Source organism: Musa acuminata, chromosome BXJ1-11 (genome assembly GCF_036884655.1).
Source record: "Musa acuminata AAA Group cultivar baxijiao chromosome BXJ1-11, Cavendish_Baxijiao_AAA, whole genome shotgun sequence".
Classification (NCBI taxonomy): Eukaryota; Viridiplantae; Streptophyta; class Magnoliopsida; order Zingiberales; family Musaceae; genus Musa; species Musa acuminata.
This window is the reverse complement of record NC_088337.1, coordinates 21,865,627-21,879,869: the sequence shown is the minus strand read 5'-3', so window position 1 is coordinate 21,879,869 and position 14,243 is coordinate 21,865,627. Positions and strand designations below refer to the sequence as shown.

General features: G+C 36.1%; 1 protein-coding gene across 1 annotated transcript; it reads left to right on the top strand.

Annotated features, from left to right (window-relative positions):
• The first annotated feature begins 580 nt into the window (after positions 1–580).
• On the top strand, positions 581–1,732 carry LOC103971345 (VQ motif-containing protein 8, chloroplastic). Its single transcript, XM_009385341.3, has one exon. The coding sequence runs from the start codon at positions 608–610 to the stop codon at positions 1,268–1,270; it is 663 nt and encodes a 220-aa protein (XP_009383616.3). The 5' UTR covers positions 581–607; the 3' UTR covers positions 1,271–1,732.
• Positions 1,733–14,243: the final 12,511 nt, after the last annotated feature.

Here is a 14,243-nt window from a genome sequence, read left to right as displayed (position 1 = left end):
TCTCCTTCTATGCTACCGGGTCAGAAATGTAATGGGCACGAGCTCCAAGAGACGAGGAGACTACGTGTGCGCACGTGCTTGCAGACGAAACTCAAGCCACCCGCTGCCTCATGTAATTGATGCGACCCGAATCCGACATATTCGGATCCTCTCTCTCACACACACTTTGGCTACAAAGATGATGTACGTTGCCCAAACTCCACCACCCACACAACCCCCTACCCCACCCTTCTCTCTCCGTCATCCCCTCTCACCTCAACATGTACCCGCCTCTCTAACTCCCTCTCCCTCTTTTTCCTGCCATCCTTCCACCTCACCACCCCTTTGATCTTGTCAACGGTCAACATGGCTGGCACCACCCTCTTCCTCCATATATATATATATATATATATATATATATATATATATATATATATATATATATATATATATGGCACATTTCCCCTCCCCACCAACCACGAATAGAGCGAACCAATCTCCTCTCCAATTCTATATCAAATTTATTTATGTACCTCTCTTCCTTCTCTTCTTCTTTATATTGTTAACTCCATCCATCCTTTCTCTCAGTCTCTCATCTCTCTTCCTCCTCCCGTTGCATTATTACAACATGAGCTCCGTGTCGCGAGAGATCAATGGCTCCCGCCCTGCGCCTCTGAAGATCCACAAGGACTCCCACCTCATCCACAAGGCTTCCTCATCCTCCTCCTCTTCTTCCTCCACCTCCACCTCCACCACCACCACCACCACCTCCTCTCACCAGCAGCAGCGCCACCACCCGGTCATCATCTACACCCACTCGCCCAAGGTCATCCACACGCAGGCTCGCGACTTCATGGCCCTCGTCCAGAAGCTCACTGGCCTCTCCCGTTCCGCCGCCGATGACGACTCGTCCTCCCTCCCTCCTGCGCCCTCACAATCGAAGACCTCACGCAAACACAAGGACGATAACCGGGCTACCGCATCTGCTTCCGATGACTCTTCCTCTTCATCGGAGAATTGCAGCAGCTTCGGGGGCGACGTGCATGTCAGCTGTTCGTCGCTGGCTACTGTCGGTGCCATATCTCCGATCTCCTTGGAGCAGCTCCCGCCGCTGAATCCTTTCTTGTCGGAGATGCCGCTGTTCACTCCCAACTCCTCCGATATCTTTTACTCGTCAAGGTCATTCTACAGATATCCGGATCCTTCGCTGTTCTCTCCATCCGTGCCCAACATGGACAACGCTATCTCGCCTTCCGTCATGGGCGCCCCGAACACGTATCACGAATATTGATATCTTGGCAAATAAGCAAGACGATGCTCACAGATAGAGAATAACTCTCTATCTCTCTCTCTCTCTCTCAGCTCTTAGTTCTTTTTCTTTCCTTTTTATCAGTTCATTCGTCCAGCTCAGGCAGCTAATTAAGCTTGCCCAAAGTTAGCAAAAAGATTTAATTAATTCTTTGCAAAAATAGATGAGGAAGAGAATTAAAACTTCGTTAATAACAACATTCAATTAATTCTTTGGCACATTAGGAGGCTTAGATATCTAAGTCTTTGTTTCTTTCCTTACTATGTTTACCTACCTATAATTCATCATGTTCGTTGGATAGTACATGTTCTTCTTGCATGGCCTCTTGAAGGCCTCCTATTTAACAAAATGACTTCAATCTTTATCGTAACATTACGTCCATGACTTCATGGTGATGCTGTTATTCCAATCTCGAATCACGACTGTGCTTATTCTTAAAGCCATTATTGTCATAAGATATGATGAAAGGGCACGATGATCATCAGCTCTGTAACTTACAGTTTGGATAAAATAATGACTATCGTTTGAAGTTAATATTGATGAACATGTACTGGCCTTGGCATGTACCAAGCATTAAATAAAAGCACTTCAGATGGTTCTCGATTTGCAAATGGAACACCAAAGTACTGCTTAGCCATGTAGCTTATAAATTATGGACAGTTCAGTTCACAATTTTAATTTGAATCGAGTTTGGGTTGGGCACTATGATCATAATATAAAATATAACTAGTGAGCTTGCAGCCATTATGATGTCTTGATATATCCTACATATTAGTGGGGCCTGATAAAGATTTTAATTAAGGTAGGAAATAATTTATTATATTTATAGGTTTCGAATATTCCCTCTCACGAACAATTTGATTTAGGATTAAGAATATAACTCAAGTATTTATGAAACACCATATGTAATAAATAAGAACAGATACATCATTCGACTTCATAACTTGATATATGCCATGTTACATATTATGATTGGTGACCAGTAATCGCGAAAACTTAAGATCGGACATTATATGTGATGCAGGTCAGAAAGAACCATGCCGCAGTCGGGAATGATATGATGAGTGAAGTCAGGTTGAGGTGATGCTGATAGATCAGTCCAATCTCTCCAGTTTGGTGTGCGTTCATAACCTTGGGCTGCAAATGGCCCAAAGTCTCAGTCACAGACCCTATCCATTTATTATGAACAAAGTACTGATAAAAGAAAGGAAAAAAGAATCAATCAATCAATCAATTTTGATGTTCCCTCCTTCTCAATCTCAGTCGCGAAATTCGATTAAATCAGAAGATTTTTCATCTTCTATTCCACCGTACTGTCACTGTGAGCTGCGTTTCTTCTTCTCAGTAATTCTTATCAAATCAAATAGTTAAGTTAGAAATTAATTTTTTTCTTACTTATCATTATAATTTAAGAAATATTAATCTATTTCCTATTAGGAAATAACTATTAAGTATTTCAGTGACAACATATTAAATAGAAATAATTTATATTAAATAAATATAAAAATTATTTAAGGGAAAAGATTTTTTTATTCGTTCCTCACCTAGCCGAGCCCAATAAAGGATGGAATGATGAGTTATACCATACTAACGAGGGGTAGGTTTCCCTACGTTTCTTGAAAATAAAAGTTTTAGTTTTTATTTTGATTCTTTAAATATTGAAAGTTTTGTAGTTTAAAAATATTTATCAATTCTTTAAATGTCAAAATATTTATTATTGTATTAAAATCTATTAGCTGAAGTTTTTATAATGTTCTTTGATCCCTATTTAAAATTTTTATTTTTAGATTTAAATATGTTACAAATTTACATGTTTTATGTATTAAATATATGATATTTTCTAGCAGTTTATCTTGAATCTTATCTGAATTAAAATTTCTATTAGATTAAAATATGTTATTTAAAATTTTTGATATTCTTGGATCTGAAATTTAAAATATGCTATTATGAATGATTTAAAATTTATTTGACTAGAATATGTTGAAATTATACGAAAGTATGATTTATAATTCTTATTGAATTTAGAAGGTTATTTTCTTGTATTAAATCTTATCTCCCAATCTTATCTTTTAATATTTTATTATATTTTTTTGGTTTATATAATTACTAAAAATATGTTATGGTATAAAATTAGATATGAATTGGATATGGTATAAAATTAAATATATGTTGAAATTACTAATGAATATATGTTATGGTATAAAATTAGATATGAATTGGATTGAAATTGCTCAAAAGCCAAGTCCAACCCATATGTCAGGCCACAACCAATTGGGCAGGCCCAGTCAGTAGACTAAGCCCAGCTCATAGGCCAGGCCCAACCCACAGATCAGGCCTTTACCCGTAGGCTAACATATCCATGGGCGGTCACATGCGACGCACATGACCAGTCCATGGGCTAAGGCTGAGCTAACCTGGTGTGATGCATACCTAGTCATGTGTAATGCACATGACTAATATATGGGCTGGCCTAATCTAGCCCAATATTATTGTTGGATTTGAGCCTAAATATTAATTGAACTAAACTAGGCTTGATTAGTCTAGATCGATTCAGGGTGATTCCAAATTGATTGACTTATTCAAGTCAATTGAACTTAAATTGAACCTAATATAGTCCAAATTATACTAGTTTAGGGTGATTGCTGACTAGTTAAATTAGGATTAAAATCAATTCAGTTAGGTTCTAGTAAATCAAGTTCAATTTCAAGCCAATTGAGGGCTAATTTATATTATTTGATATTGATGATATTTGAAGGAGATGTTTTAAATATGTTATTTCATCTTGATATAGATATAACCAGTGTAAGATTATGTTATTTTCCTGCCAAGGGCAGGTAGGGCGATTCCCTTCGTTGATTAGTAGGCCGTTAGACGTGACGGTTGGACGGTTCCTCTATCCGCTGTTGGGAGAAACGTGTCCCTACTTTGGCGGGTGAGGGACACCACTTCATTCGCTGTTGGGAGTGCTCTTGGCAGGTAGGGCGATTCCCTTCGTTGATTAGTAGGCCGTTAGACGTGACGGTTGGACGGTTCCTCTATCCGCTGTTGGGAGAAACGTGTCCCTACTTTGGCGGGTGAGGGACACCACTTCATTCGCTGTTGGGAGTGCGATGTGAGTTTACCTCCATCAGCTATTGGGAGAACAAAACTTATCCCGTAGGATAAAGCATCTTCATCCGCTGTTGGGAGAGTGCTCCTTCGGGTATTTGATATACGCCAATGGGATGAGGATTAACTAGGGACTAAAGGCCCATAGGTTGGGGCTTCTTGGTTGCCACCTCCTATTCTCCTCTCCCTTTCTCCTCCTTAGACAGTAGGCATGAAGATTTGAGGAGCATTGTTACAGTCCTATTATGTGGATCACCGCTAGGGAGGAGGACACTTGACCTCCTTCATCCACTCCTACAAATTTACGGGGATTCAAGGATATATGATCTCCTTAGATAACACAACTATCTCATATGTGATTTTCTATTTCATGGGTTTTGTGCACCAATCTATGCACGACGACGAACACGTATTGAAAAATTTGGGGTTTTTGTTTTATGTTCTTCCGCTACGCATGTGATGTCACCCTTATATTTTCCTACAATACCACTGCCTGACATAATCTCGAAGACTATGCCACCGATGGTTCCACCTGTTGGGTCACTGTTTGGGCCTTTCACTTAACCCAACATAACCCAAACTTGAGCCCGATTGGCTCCTAATTGAGTTGGCCCAATTCCAACCCAATTACACCTAAAATCTATTTTGATTTAGACAATTATTATAAAGCTAAATCAAATGTTGTTCGGCATGTCATTGGTTCATTGATGCTTCGTCCTCTCTTGCAGCCTATTGCCCAATCAACTAGTTGACCTCCGCAACTTGAAATTCCTTAGCGTAATTTTAGCTTTTCTTGGCCCGATGCTCGAACCCATGGCCCGAAGCCTTCTGCCGATACGTCGACCGATCCTCCGGCTCGACATCCAATCTTCTGACATGTTCCACTCCAGTCCAACATGATTCTTCCTATTTTAATTGTCTCTCCCTGATCGAAGCTTCCTGCACCACTCAAAACAAAGATTAGATCATAAACACTATCAATTGGTTCTATCATCAAAATCCGAGATTCAACAGCACACAAATCAAAATTTAATATCCATCCCGGGACTACTAAGATATATCGAGATTTATGCCAAAACTACTGGTGGCGTGGTATGAAGAGAGATATAGCAGAGTTTGTTTCTAAATATCTGATATGCCAACAAGTGAAAGTAGAACATCGAGTACCTACGGGAAAATTGCAAAGGATTTCGATTTTTGAATGGAAGTGGGAGCAAGTCACTATGGATTTTGTGACCGGATTATCCAAGACTACGAAAGACTATGACGAAATTTGGGTAGTAGTAGACAAACTTACTAAATCTGCTCACTTCCTCCTTGTTAACAAGAAGTATTCATTGGATAAACTAGCAAGCTTATATATTAAGGAGATTATTCGATATCATGGGGTGCTAGTTTGCATTATCTCATATAGAGATCCAAGATTCATCTCTAAGTTTTGGGGAAGTCTACAAAAATCTTTGGGCACATAGTTAAAGTTTAGTACAGCTTTTCACCTCCAAACTAATGGCCAATCTGAAAGGATAATATAAACTCTTGACGGTCTCTTAAGAATATGTGCTTTGGACTTTGGCGAGAGTTGGGATATACACTTGCACCTAATTGAGTTTTCTTATAATAATAGTTACTACTTTAGCATACAGATGACTCAATTTGAAGTTCTTTATGAAAGAAAGTATAGATCACCTATATATTGGGATGAGGTAGGAGAATGAAAGGTTTCGGGACCTCAATTAATTAAAAAAAGTGTTGATAATATTCGAATTATACACCAAAGATTTTTAAAAGCTCAAAGCCATTAGAAAAGTTATGCAGATCGAAGGCGAATAGATCTAGAGTTTGAAGTTGATAAGAATATCTTCTTAAAAGTGTCGCCAACTAAGGGAGTATGAGGTTTGGTTAAAGGGGGAAGTTAGTCTTAAGATTCATTGGTCCATTTGAGATCTTACAAAAGGTTAGGCTTGTGGCGTACATATTTGTTGGGGAAAACCTGTTAAAGTAGAATAATTCTTTTCCCCCTTTGTGTATCAAAATGGGTTCCTCATCAAAATATCAACTTGATATCAAAATGCTAATATCAACCAGAACAATATAAACAATAGAGCAATAAATCATTACATAGTGAGACCAATTTTTTAACGTGGAAAACCCAATGTGGGAAAAACCATGGGACCGTAGTCCACCTCAAACTTTCACTATCAATAGTAATGATAACAGGTTTATAGTAAATCTTCTCTGGAATAACCAGAGGATCACAATAATATCAAGAACATAGATCTTGGCTCAAGAATAATATATCATCATCACATAAGATGGATCTCATCAAAAGAGAATTCTGGATCTCACAAAATGGGCATAACAGAAAAGTACCTTAAAGAGGGTAAATTATAGATCAATACCATTAGGATTATAGAGCTTGCTATAAGGATTCTCTGCATAAAATTTTGGTTAAAACTGACAATGTTTGGCCATTGATTGTCAAGTAGAAAACTCAAGATCCTAATCTTTCTCTCTCCTTTTCTCTCTCTCTCTGCGCGTCGCCGCTGTTGCTACACGCATTCGCTACGCAAACTCGCTGATCTCTAATTCGCTGTCCTCACCTTTTGCCTTTTAATTAACATTTGGGCTCAAAAAGACCAAATTGTCCAAGCCCACATATGGGCTGGACCCAATAATTCTCCCCCTCCAACTCATATAGTGGGCTGTACCAAGCCCGCTCTTCACCTACATGCTTCAAGCTTCTCCTTAGGCAAAGACTTTAGCAACATATCTGAACCATTCTCATTTGTATATACTTTTTCCAACTATAATTCTTTCATCTCAAGCACGACATGAATACAGTGATATCTCACATCAATATGCTTGGATCTAGAATAGTATGTTGAATTCTTGGAGAGGTGAATGATACTTTTACTATCACAGTAAATAGTATATCCTTCCTGTTTCAAGCCCAATTCCTGTAGAAACTTTTTCATCTATAAAGCTTCCTTGCAGGCTTCAATAATTGCTATGTATTCTGCTTCTGTGGTTGATAGAGCAACACAATGCTATAACTTAGACTGCCAAGAGATTGCTCCCCCTATAAATGTCATCAGGAACCCCGAAGTGGACTTCTTAGAATTAGTATCACCTGTCATGTCTGCATTTGTGTAGCCTTCTAACTCAGGTTCATCATTGCCAAATCATAAACATAACCTGGAAGTACCTCTTAGATATCTTAATATCAATTTCACTATTGACCAATGTTCCTTTCCAAGATTTGAGAGAAATCGGCTGACAACTCTAACTGTATGAGCTATATTTGGTCTAGTATAAACCATATCATATATCAAATTGCCTACTGCAGATAAGTAAGGCACTCGGGACATTTCTTCTTTTTCTTTCTCACTTGTAGAACATATTTCAAACTAAGCTTGAAATGACCTACAAGTAGATAACAAACTGCTTTGGTTTTATGCATGTTGAATCTTTCAAGAAACTTTTTAATGTAAATCTCCTGAGATAGCCAAATCTTCATTTTCTTCCTATCACGAAGAATCTAAATGTCAAGTATTTGTTTCACTGATCCCAAGTCTTTCATAGCAAAAGACTTAACTCTCTTTTAAGCTTTTCAATTTTTCTAGCATCATGACCAACAATCAGCATATCATCAACATATAGTAATAAAATAATAAAATTATTATCTAAATTTTTTTTCATAAATACACAATGATCAGATGTGGTTCTATCATACCCTTGGCTTATCATAAAGGAATCAAACTTCTTGTACCACTCTCTAGGTGCCTGTTTGAGTCCATATAAGCTTTTCTAAAACTTACATACCAGATTTTCTTTTCCCTTGACTTTGAAACATTCTGGTTGCTCCATGTAAATTTCTTCTTCTAAGTCACCATGAAGAAATGCTATTTTCACATCAAGTTGCTCAACTTCTAAATTCAAACGGGAAGCCAAACCAAGAACAACTCAGATAGAGGACATTTTCACCACAAGAGAAAATATTTCTTTAAAGTCAATACCTTTCTTCTGATTGAATCCTTTCACAACTAGTCGTGCCTTGTATCTTTGTTTGAGCTATTATTTTCATACTTTAACTTATAAACCCACTTATTCTTGAGAGCTTTCTTCTCTTTAAGTAAGTTTACCAAGTCATATGTATGGTTCTCAAGCAAGGATCTCATCTCTTCTTGCATGACTTTAACCCACTCATTTTTATACTTATGTAAAATAGCTTATTGGTAAGTTTCTGGCTCTCCCCCACCAGTAAGCATAACATACTCATGTGGAGGATATATGGTAGATGATTGTCGCTCTCTAGTGGATCTTCTCAATAGAATCTCAACTGGTGGTATAGGTGTTTGTTCAGTTGGTTCAGCATCATAAACTGTAGGAGTATCATCACTTACATTCTCACCACAATCTTCTTGTTCATCTCCCCCATGATCATCATGAACTACAGGTGAAGGAACTAGACCCAAACTCCAAGGAACATAAACAGAGGTTTTTGGCTTCTCAACATTATCACCATCATCAAACAATTGGACTTCAAAAAATATAATATCTCTGCTTCTAATGATCTTCTTGTTCACTGGATCCGATAATCTGTACCCAAACTCTTCATGACAATATCCCAAGAAGATACATGCTTTTGCTTTACTATCAAGCTTGGACCTTTCATCTTTGGGAATATGATCAAATACTTTACACCCAAAGACTCTCAAATGATTATAAGACATATCTTTTCCTTTCTATACTCTCACTGGAACATCACTTTTCAGAGGAACTAGTGGAGAAAGATTTATCAGGTCAACTGTAGTTCTTATAGCCTCCCCCCAAAATAACCTAGGTAACTTGGCATGGGAAAGCATACACCTAATCCTTTCTTCAATTGTTCTGTTTATCCTTTCTGTCACACCGTTTTGCTGAGGAGTTTTAGGAACTATTTTCTCAAGCTTGATACCATGGAACCTATAATAATTCTCAAAAGGACCCCTGTACTCACCACCATTATCTGATTGAACACACTTTAGCTTTCTGCTAGTTTCTCTTTCAACATTGACATGAAACTCCTTGAAAACATCGAGTACTTGGTCTTTAGATTTTAAAGCAAAAGCTCACACTTTTCTAGAATGGTCATCAATAAAACTAACAAAATAAAGAGCATCTCTAAGAGTTCTAGTTTGCATAGTACAAACATCAGTATGAACTAAATCAATAATATCTGATCTTCTAGATAATGAATATTTATAAAATGCAACTCTATGTGTTTTTCTAGTAAGAGTTTGAAATCCCTTCTCGCTGATATGACTAAGCCTCTTATGTCAAAGATCTATACTTTCACCTTTTTGAATTGCATTAATCTCTGTTTTGTGTAGCTTAGCTTCCATGATATAAAAAGAGTTAAACTTCTTTCCTCTTATCATAATTAGAGAACCTTTAGTGAGTTTCCATTTGCTTTCACCAAAATAATGTGTAAAGCCCTCATCATCAAGTCTGCTTGTAGATGTCAAGTTAAGATGAATATCTGGAACATGCTTACATCTTTAAGTATCAATTTGCTCCCAATACTGATCTCCAATCAAATATCTCCAATACCCATAATCTTAGATGTACCACTATTTCCCATTCTTACATTACCAAAATCACAAACAGTGTAAGACCTGAAGAAATCACCATGAGAAGTAACATGAAATGAAGCACTAGAGTCAATTACCCAGTTGCTGTCCTGAGCTGCAAAACTAACACAACCATCATTACAAACAATAGTGATATTACCTTCAGTAGCAACTGTATTAGTCTCTTTCTCATTTTTCTTCATTTCATTATGTTCTCGCTTTCAAAACATACACTCTTTCTTCATGTGACATGGTTTGTTACAGTGAAAACATTTGATATCTCTTCTAGACTTGGATCTTCCTCTATAACCATATGGATTTCTGCTATGACTTCTTCCACGTCTTTCTTGTTTTTCAGTAATAAATGCACCAGAAGAAGATTCACCTTGTTTTTTCCTTCTAACATCTTCATTTAACAAACTGTCTTTAACCATATCTATAGTTAGAGTCTCCTCTAGCATGGAGTTACAAATTGTCACAACATATGTTTTTCAACTTTCTAGTAAAGAGCTGAGAAGTAATAATCCTTGCATCTCATCATCTATATTAATTTTCATAGTAACCAACTTGTTTGCAAGACTCTGAAATAGGCTTATGTGCTCAACAATATTACCACCATCTTTATAGTTCAAATTTACAAGCCTTTTGAGGAGAGAAATTCTATTTCCTATTGTCTTTTTCGCAAAGAGATTTTCTAACCTTTGCCAAACAACATCAGCTCTGGTTTTATTAGAAATATGCTTATGCAAGTTTATATTTATCTATCTTCTAATATAGGCAATAGCTTTTCTTTGTTGAACTTTCCATTCCTCATCGTCCATAGTAGAAGGTTTATCTTTAACCTTGATAGACTTATATAAATCTTTGCAATAAAGCAGATCTTCCATCATACGTTTTCAGTTAGAATAATTTGATGAGTTCAATTTAATCATACCATTTGACTGCTCCATTTCAATCATAAAAGAAAAACTAGCACCAAATAACATGTTGCTCTGATACCACTTGTTGGGAAAAACCTATTAAAGTAGAATAATTCTTTTCCCCCTTTATGTATTACAATGAGTTCCTTATCAAAATACCAACTTGATATCAAAATACTAATATCAACCGGAACAACATAAATAGTAGAGCAATAAATCAATCACATAATGAGACCAAATTTTTAACGTAAAAAACCAAATGTGAAAAAAATCATGGGACTGTAGTCCACCTCAAACTTCCACTATCAATAGTAATGATAACAGGTTTATAGTAAATCTTCTCTGGAATAACCAGAGGATCACAATAATATCAAGAACATAGATCTTGGCTCAAGAATAATATATCATCATCACATAAGATGTATCTCATCAAAAGGGAATTCTAGATCTCACAAAATAGGCATAACAGAAAAGTACCTTAAAGAGGGTAAATTATAGATCAATACCATTAGGATTATAGAGTTTGCTGTAAGGATTCTCTACATAAAATTTTGGTCAAAACTAACAATGTTTGGCCACTGATTGTCAAGTAGAAAACTCAAGATCCTAATTTTTCTCACTCCTTTTCTCTCTCTCTCTCTCTCTCTATATGTCGTCGCTGCTGCTACATGCGTTCGCTACACACGCTCGCTAATCTCTAATTCGTTGCCCTCACATTTTGCTTTTTAATTAACATTTAGGCTCAAAAAGGCCCAATTGTCCAAGCCCACATATGGGATGAACCCAACAAGATTAGCATTGCCTTCGGTTTTGGCTAGCATCCATGATATATTCCATGTGTCTATGCTTTAAAGATATATCAGGGATCCATTACATATCATATCTTACCAACCTCTATAACCAAGAGATGATGCCACTTTTTGAGAATAACCAACCCAGATCTTAGAAAGGAAAGAATATATTTTAAGAAATAAAATTATACCTTTGGTAAAGATTTGTTGGCAATACCATTTAAACCAAGAGGCAACGTAAGAAAGAGAAAAAGATATATGAGAGCAGTATCCTCATTTATTCTATTAAGGTGAGCTAAATTTGGGGACCAAATTTCCGGGAGAAATGTAATCAAATCAAATAGTTAAATTAGGAATTAAATTTTTCATTACTTGTCATTGTAATTTAGAAAATCTTAATTTATTTCCTTGTTTGCTATTATGAATTAGGAAATAACTATTAAGCATTCCAAATAGGGTGATATCATATTTGTTAGTATATTAAATAGAAATAATTCATATTAAATAAATAAAAAAATGTAAATAAATTTCGGCTCATCTCCTTCTATTTAAGAGGAGAGATTTCTCTCATTCGTTCCTCGCCTAACAGGGGGGAAACGATGAGTTACACCTTAAGAGATGGGTTTCCCTACATTTCTTAAAAATAAATGTTTTAGTTTTTATTTTGATTCTTTAAATATTGAAAGTTTTATAGTTTAAAAATATTTATCAATTCTTTAAATATCAAAATTTTTATTATTGTATTAAAATCTATAGTTTTTATAATATTCTTTGACCCCTATTTAAGGTTTTTATTTTTAGATTTATAAACGGGTTAAAAGTTCACATGTTTTATGTATTAAATATATGATATTTCCTAGTATTATAATTTATTTTTAATCTTATTATCTAGATTAAAATTTTTATTAGATTAAACTTTATTATCTAAAATTTTAAATATTCTTTGATCTGAAATTTAAAATGTGCTATTCTAAATGATTTAAAATTTATTTGATTAGAATATATTGAAATTATACATGTGTTGAATGTATGATTTCTAATTCTTATTTAATTTAGAATAATATTTTCTTGTATTAAAGCTTATCTCATAATCTTATATTTTAATATATTATTATGTTTTTTTTGTTTATATAATTGTCATTGAATATATGTTGTGGTATGAAATTGGATATAAATTGGATTGTAATTGCTCACGGGCCAGGCCCAACTCATAGGTTAGGCCACAACCCATTAGCTAGGCCTAATCAGTAGACCGGGCCTAGCCTATAGGCCGGGCCCTACCCACGAGTCAAGCCTTGGCCCATAGGTTAACCCAGCCCAACCATCATGGGTAATCACATGCAACACAATTGGCCTGTCCCATGCCTAATCTAGCCCAATATTATTATTGGATTTGAGCCCATTGAACTAAACTATGCTTGATTAGTCTAGATTGATTCAAGGTGATTCTGAATTTATTGACTTATTCAAGTCAGTTTAACCTAAATTAAAACTAATATAGTCCAAATTATACTAGTCTACGGTGGTTTTAGATCAGTTAAATGAGGATTAGAGATCGGTTCAGTTATGTCCTAGTAAATCGAGTTCAATTGGATCGATTGAACTAGGGTTCGAGTCAATTAAGGGCTAATATATATTATTTGATATTGATGATATTTGAAAGAAATATTTTAAATATGTTATTTCATTCTGATATAGACATGACCAGTGTGAGATTATGTTATTTCCCTACCAAGGGCAAGTAGGGCGATTTCCTTCGGGGATTAACGGGTTGTTAGATGTGATGGCTAGACGGTCCCTCTATCCGCTGTTGGGAGGAACGTGTCTCTACTTTGACGAGTGAGGGACACCACTCTATTTGTTGTTGAGAGTGCGATATGAGTTTACCTCCATCCGCCGTTGGGAGAACACAAACTCATATCGTAGGATAAAGCCTCTACATCTATTGTTGGGAGAGTGCTCTTTCGGGTATTTGATATACGCCAATGGGATGATTGGCTTGATTCTTGAAGTTAATATCACTATGTTTACTTTTTTATTTTTGATTTGATGAATAAATAAATTATAATAAATATTTATAAATAATAAATAAAATGATGTTTATGTAAATGAGTAGAAAGATATGATAAATAAAAAAAAATTCCAAAATGTCACATTAGAAATCAAAGTTGAAATAGGCGACGTAACTTTCTCTTTCCCAAGAAGCACAAGATCTTAAGCAGAAGTACTCAATGCTTCCTACCATCTCGGAGCCTCCGTGCAAATGGATGCACAGATATCATTAGGGTTTCAGTCGTCTAGTATGGATCCATGTTGAACTTGAAAGAACTCCAAATGTACGGATCCAGTGCCCTTCAACTTGCTTCCTCCACAAAGGCCAAATCCTGCTTATTTCCATGTAGCTGATATCGACACGCAACCTTGCAAAAGCATTGAAGCATGATCTTAAAGTCCAATGGTGGTTGTTCCCCACCACATTTAACTCATTCACCTGAGGGGCCATGCAGAGTTGTCCTCTTCCACA

Bases quoted from the DNA above. Each gene is read 5' to 3' on its own strand.
- LOC103971345 (XM_009385341.3), top strand. From the start codon at position 608: ATGAGCTCCGTGTCGCGAGAGATCAATGGCTCCCGCCCTGCGCCTCTG.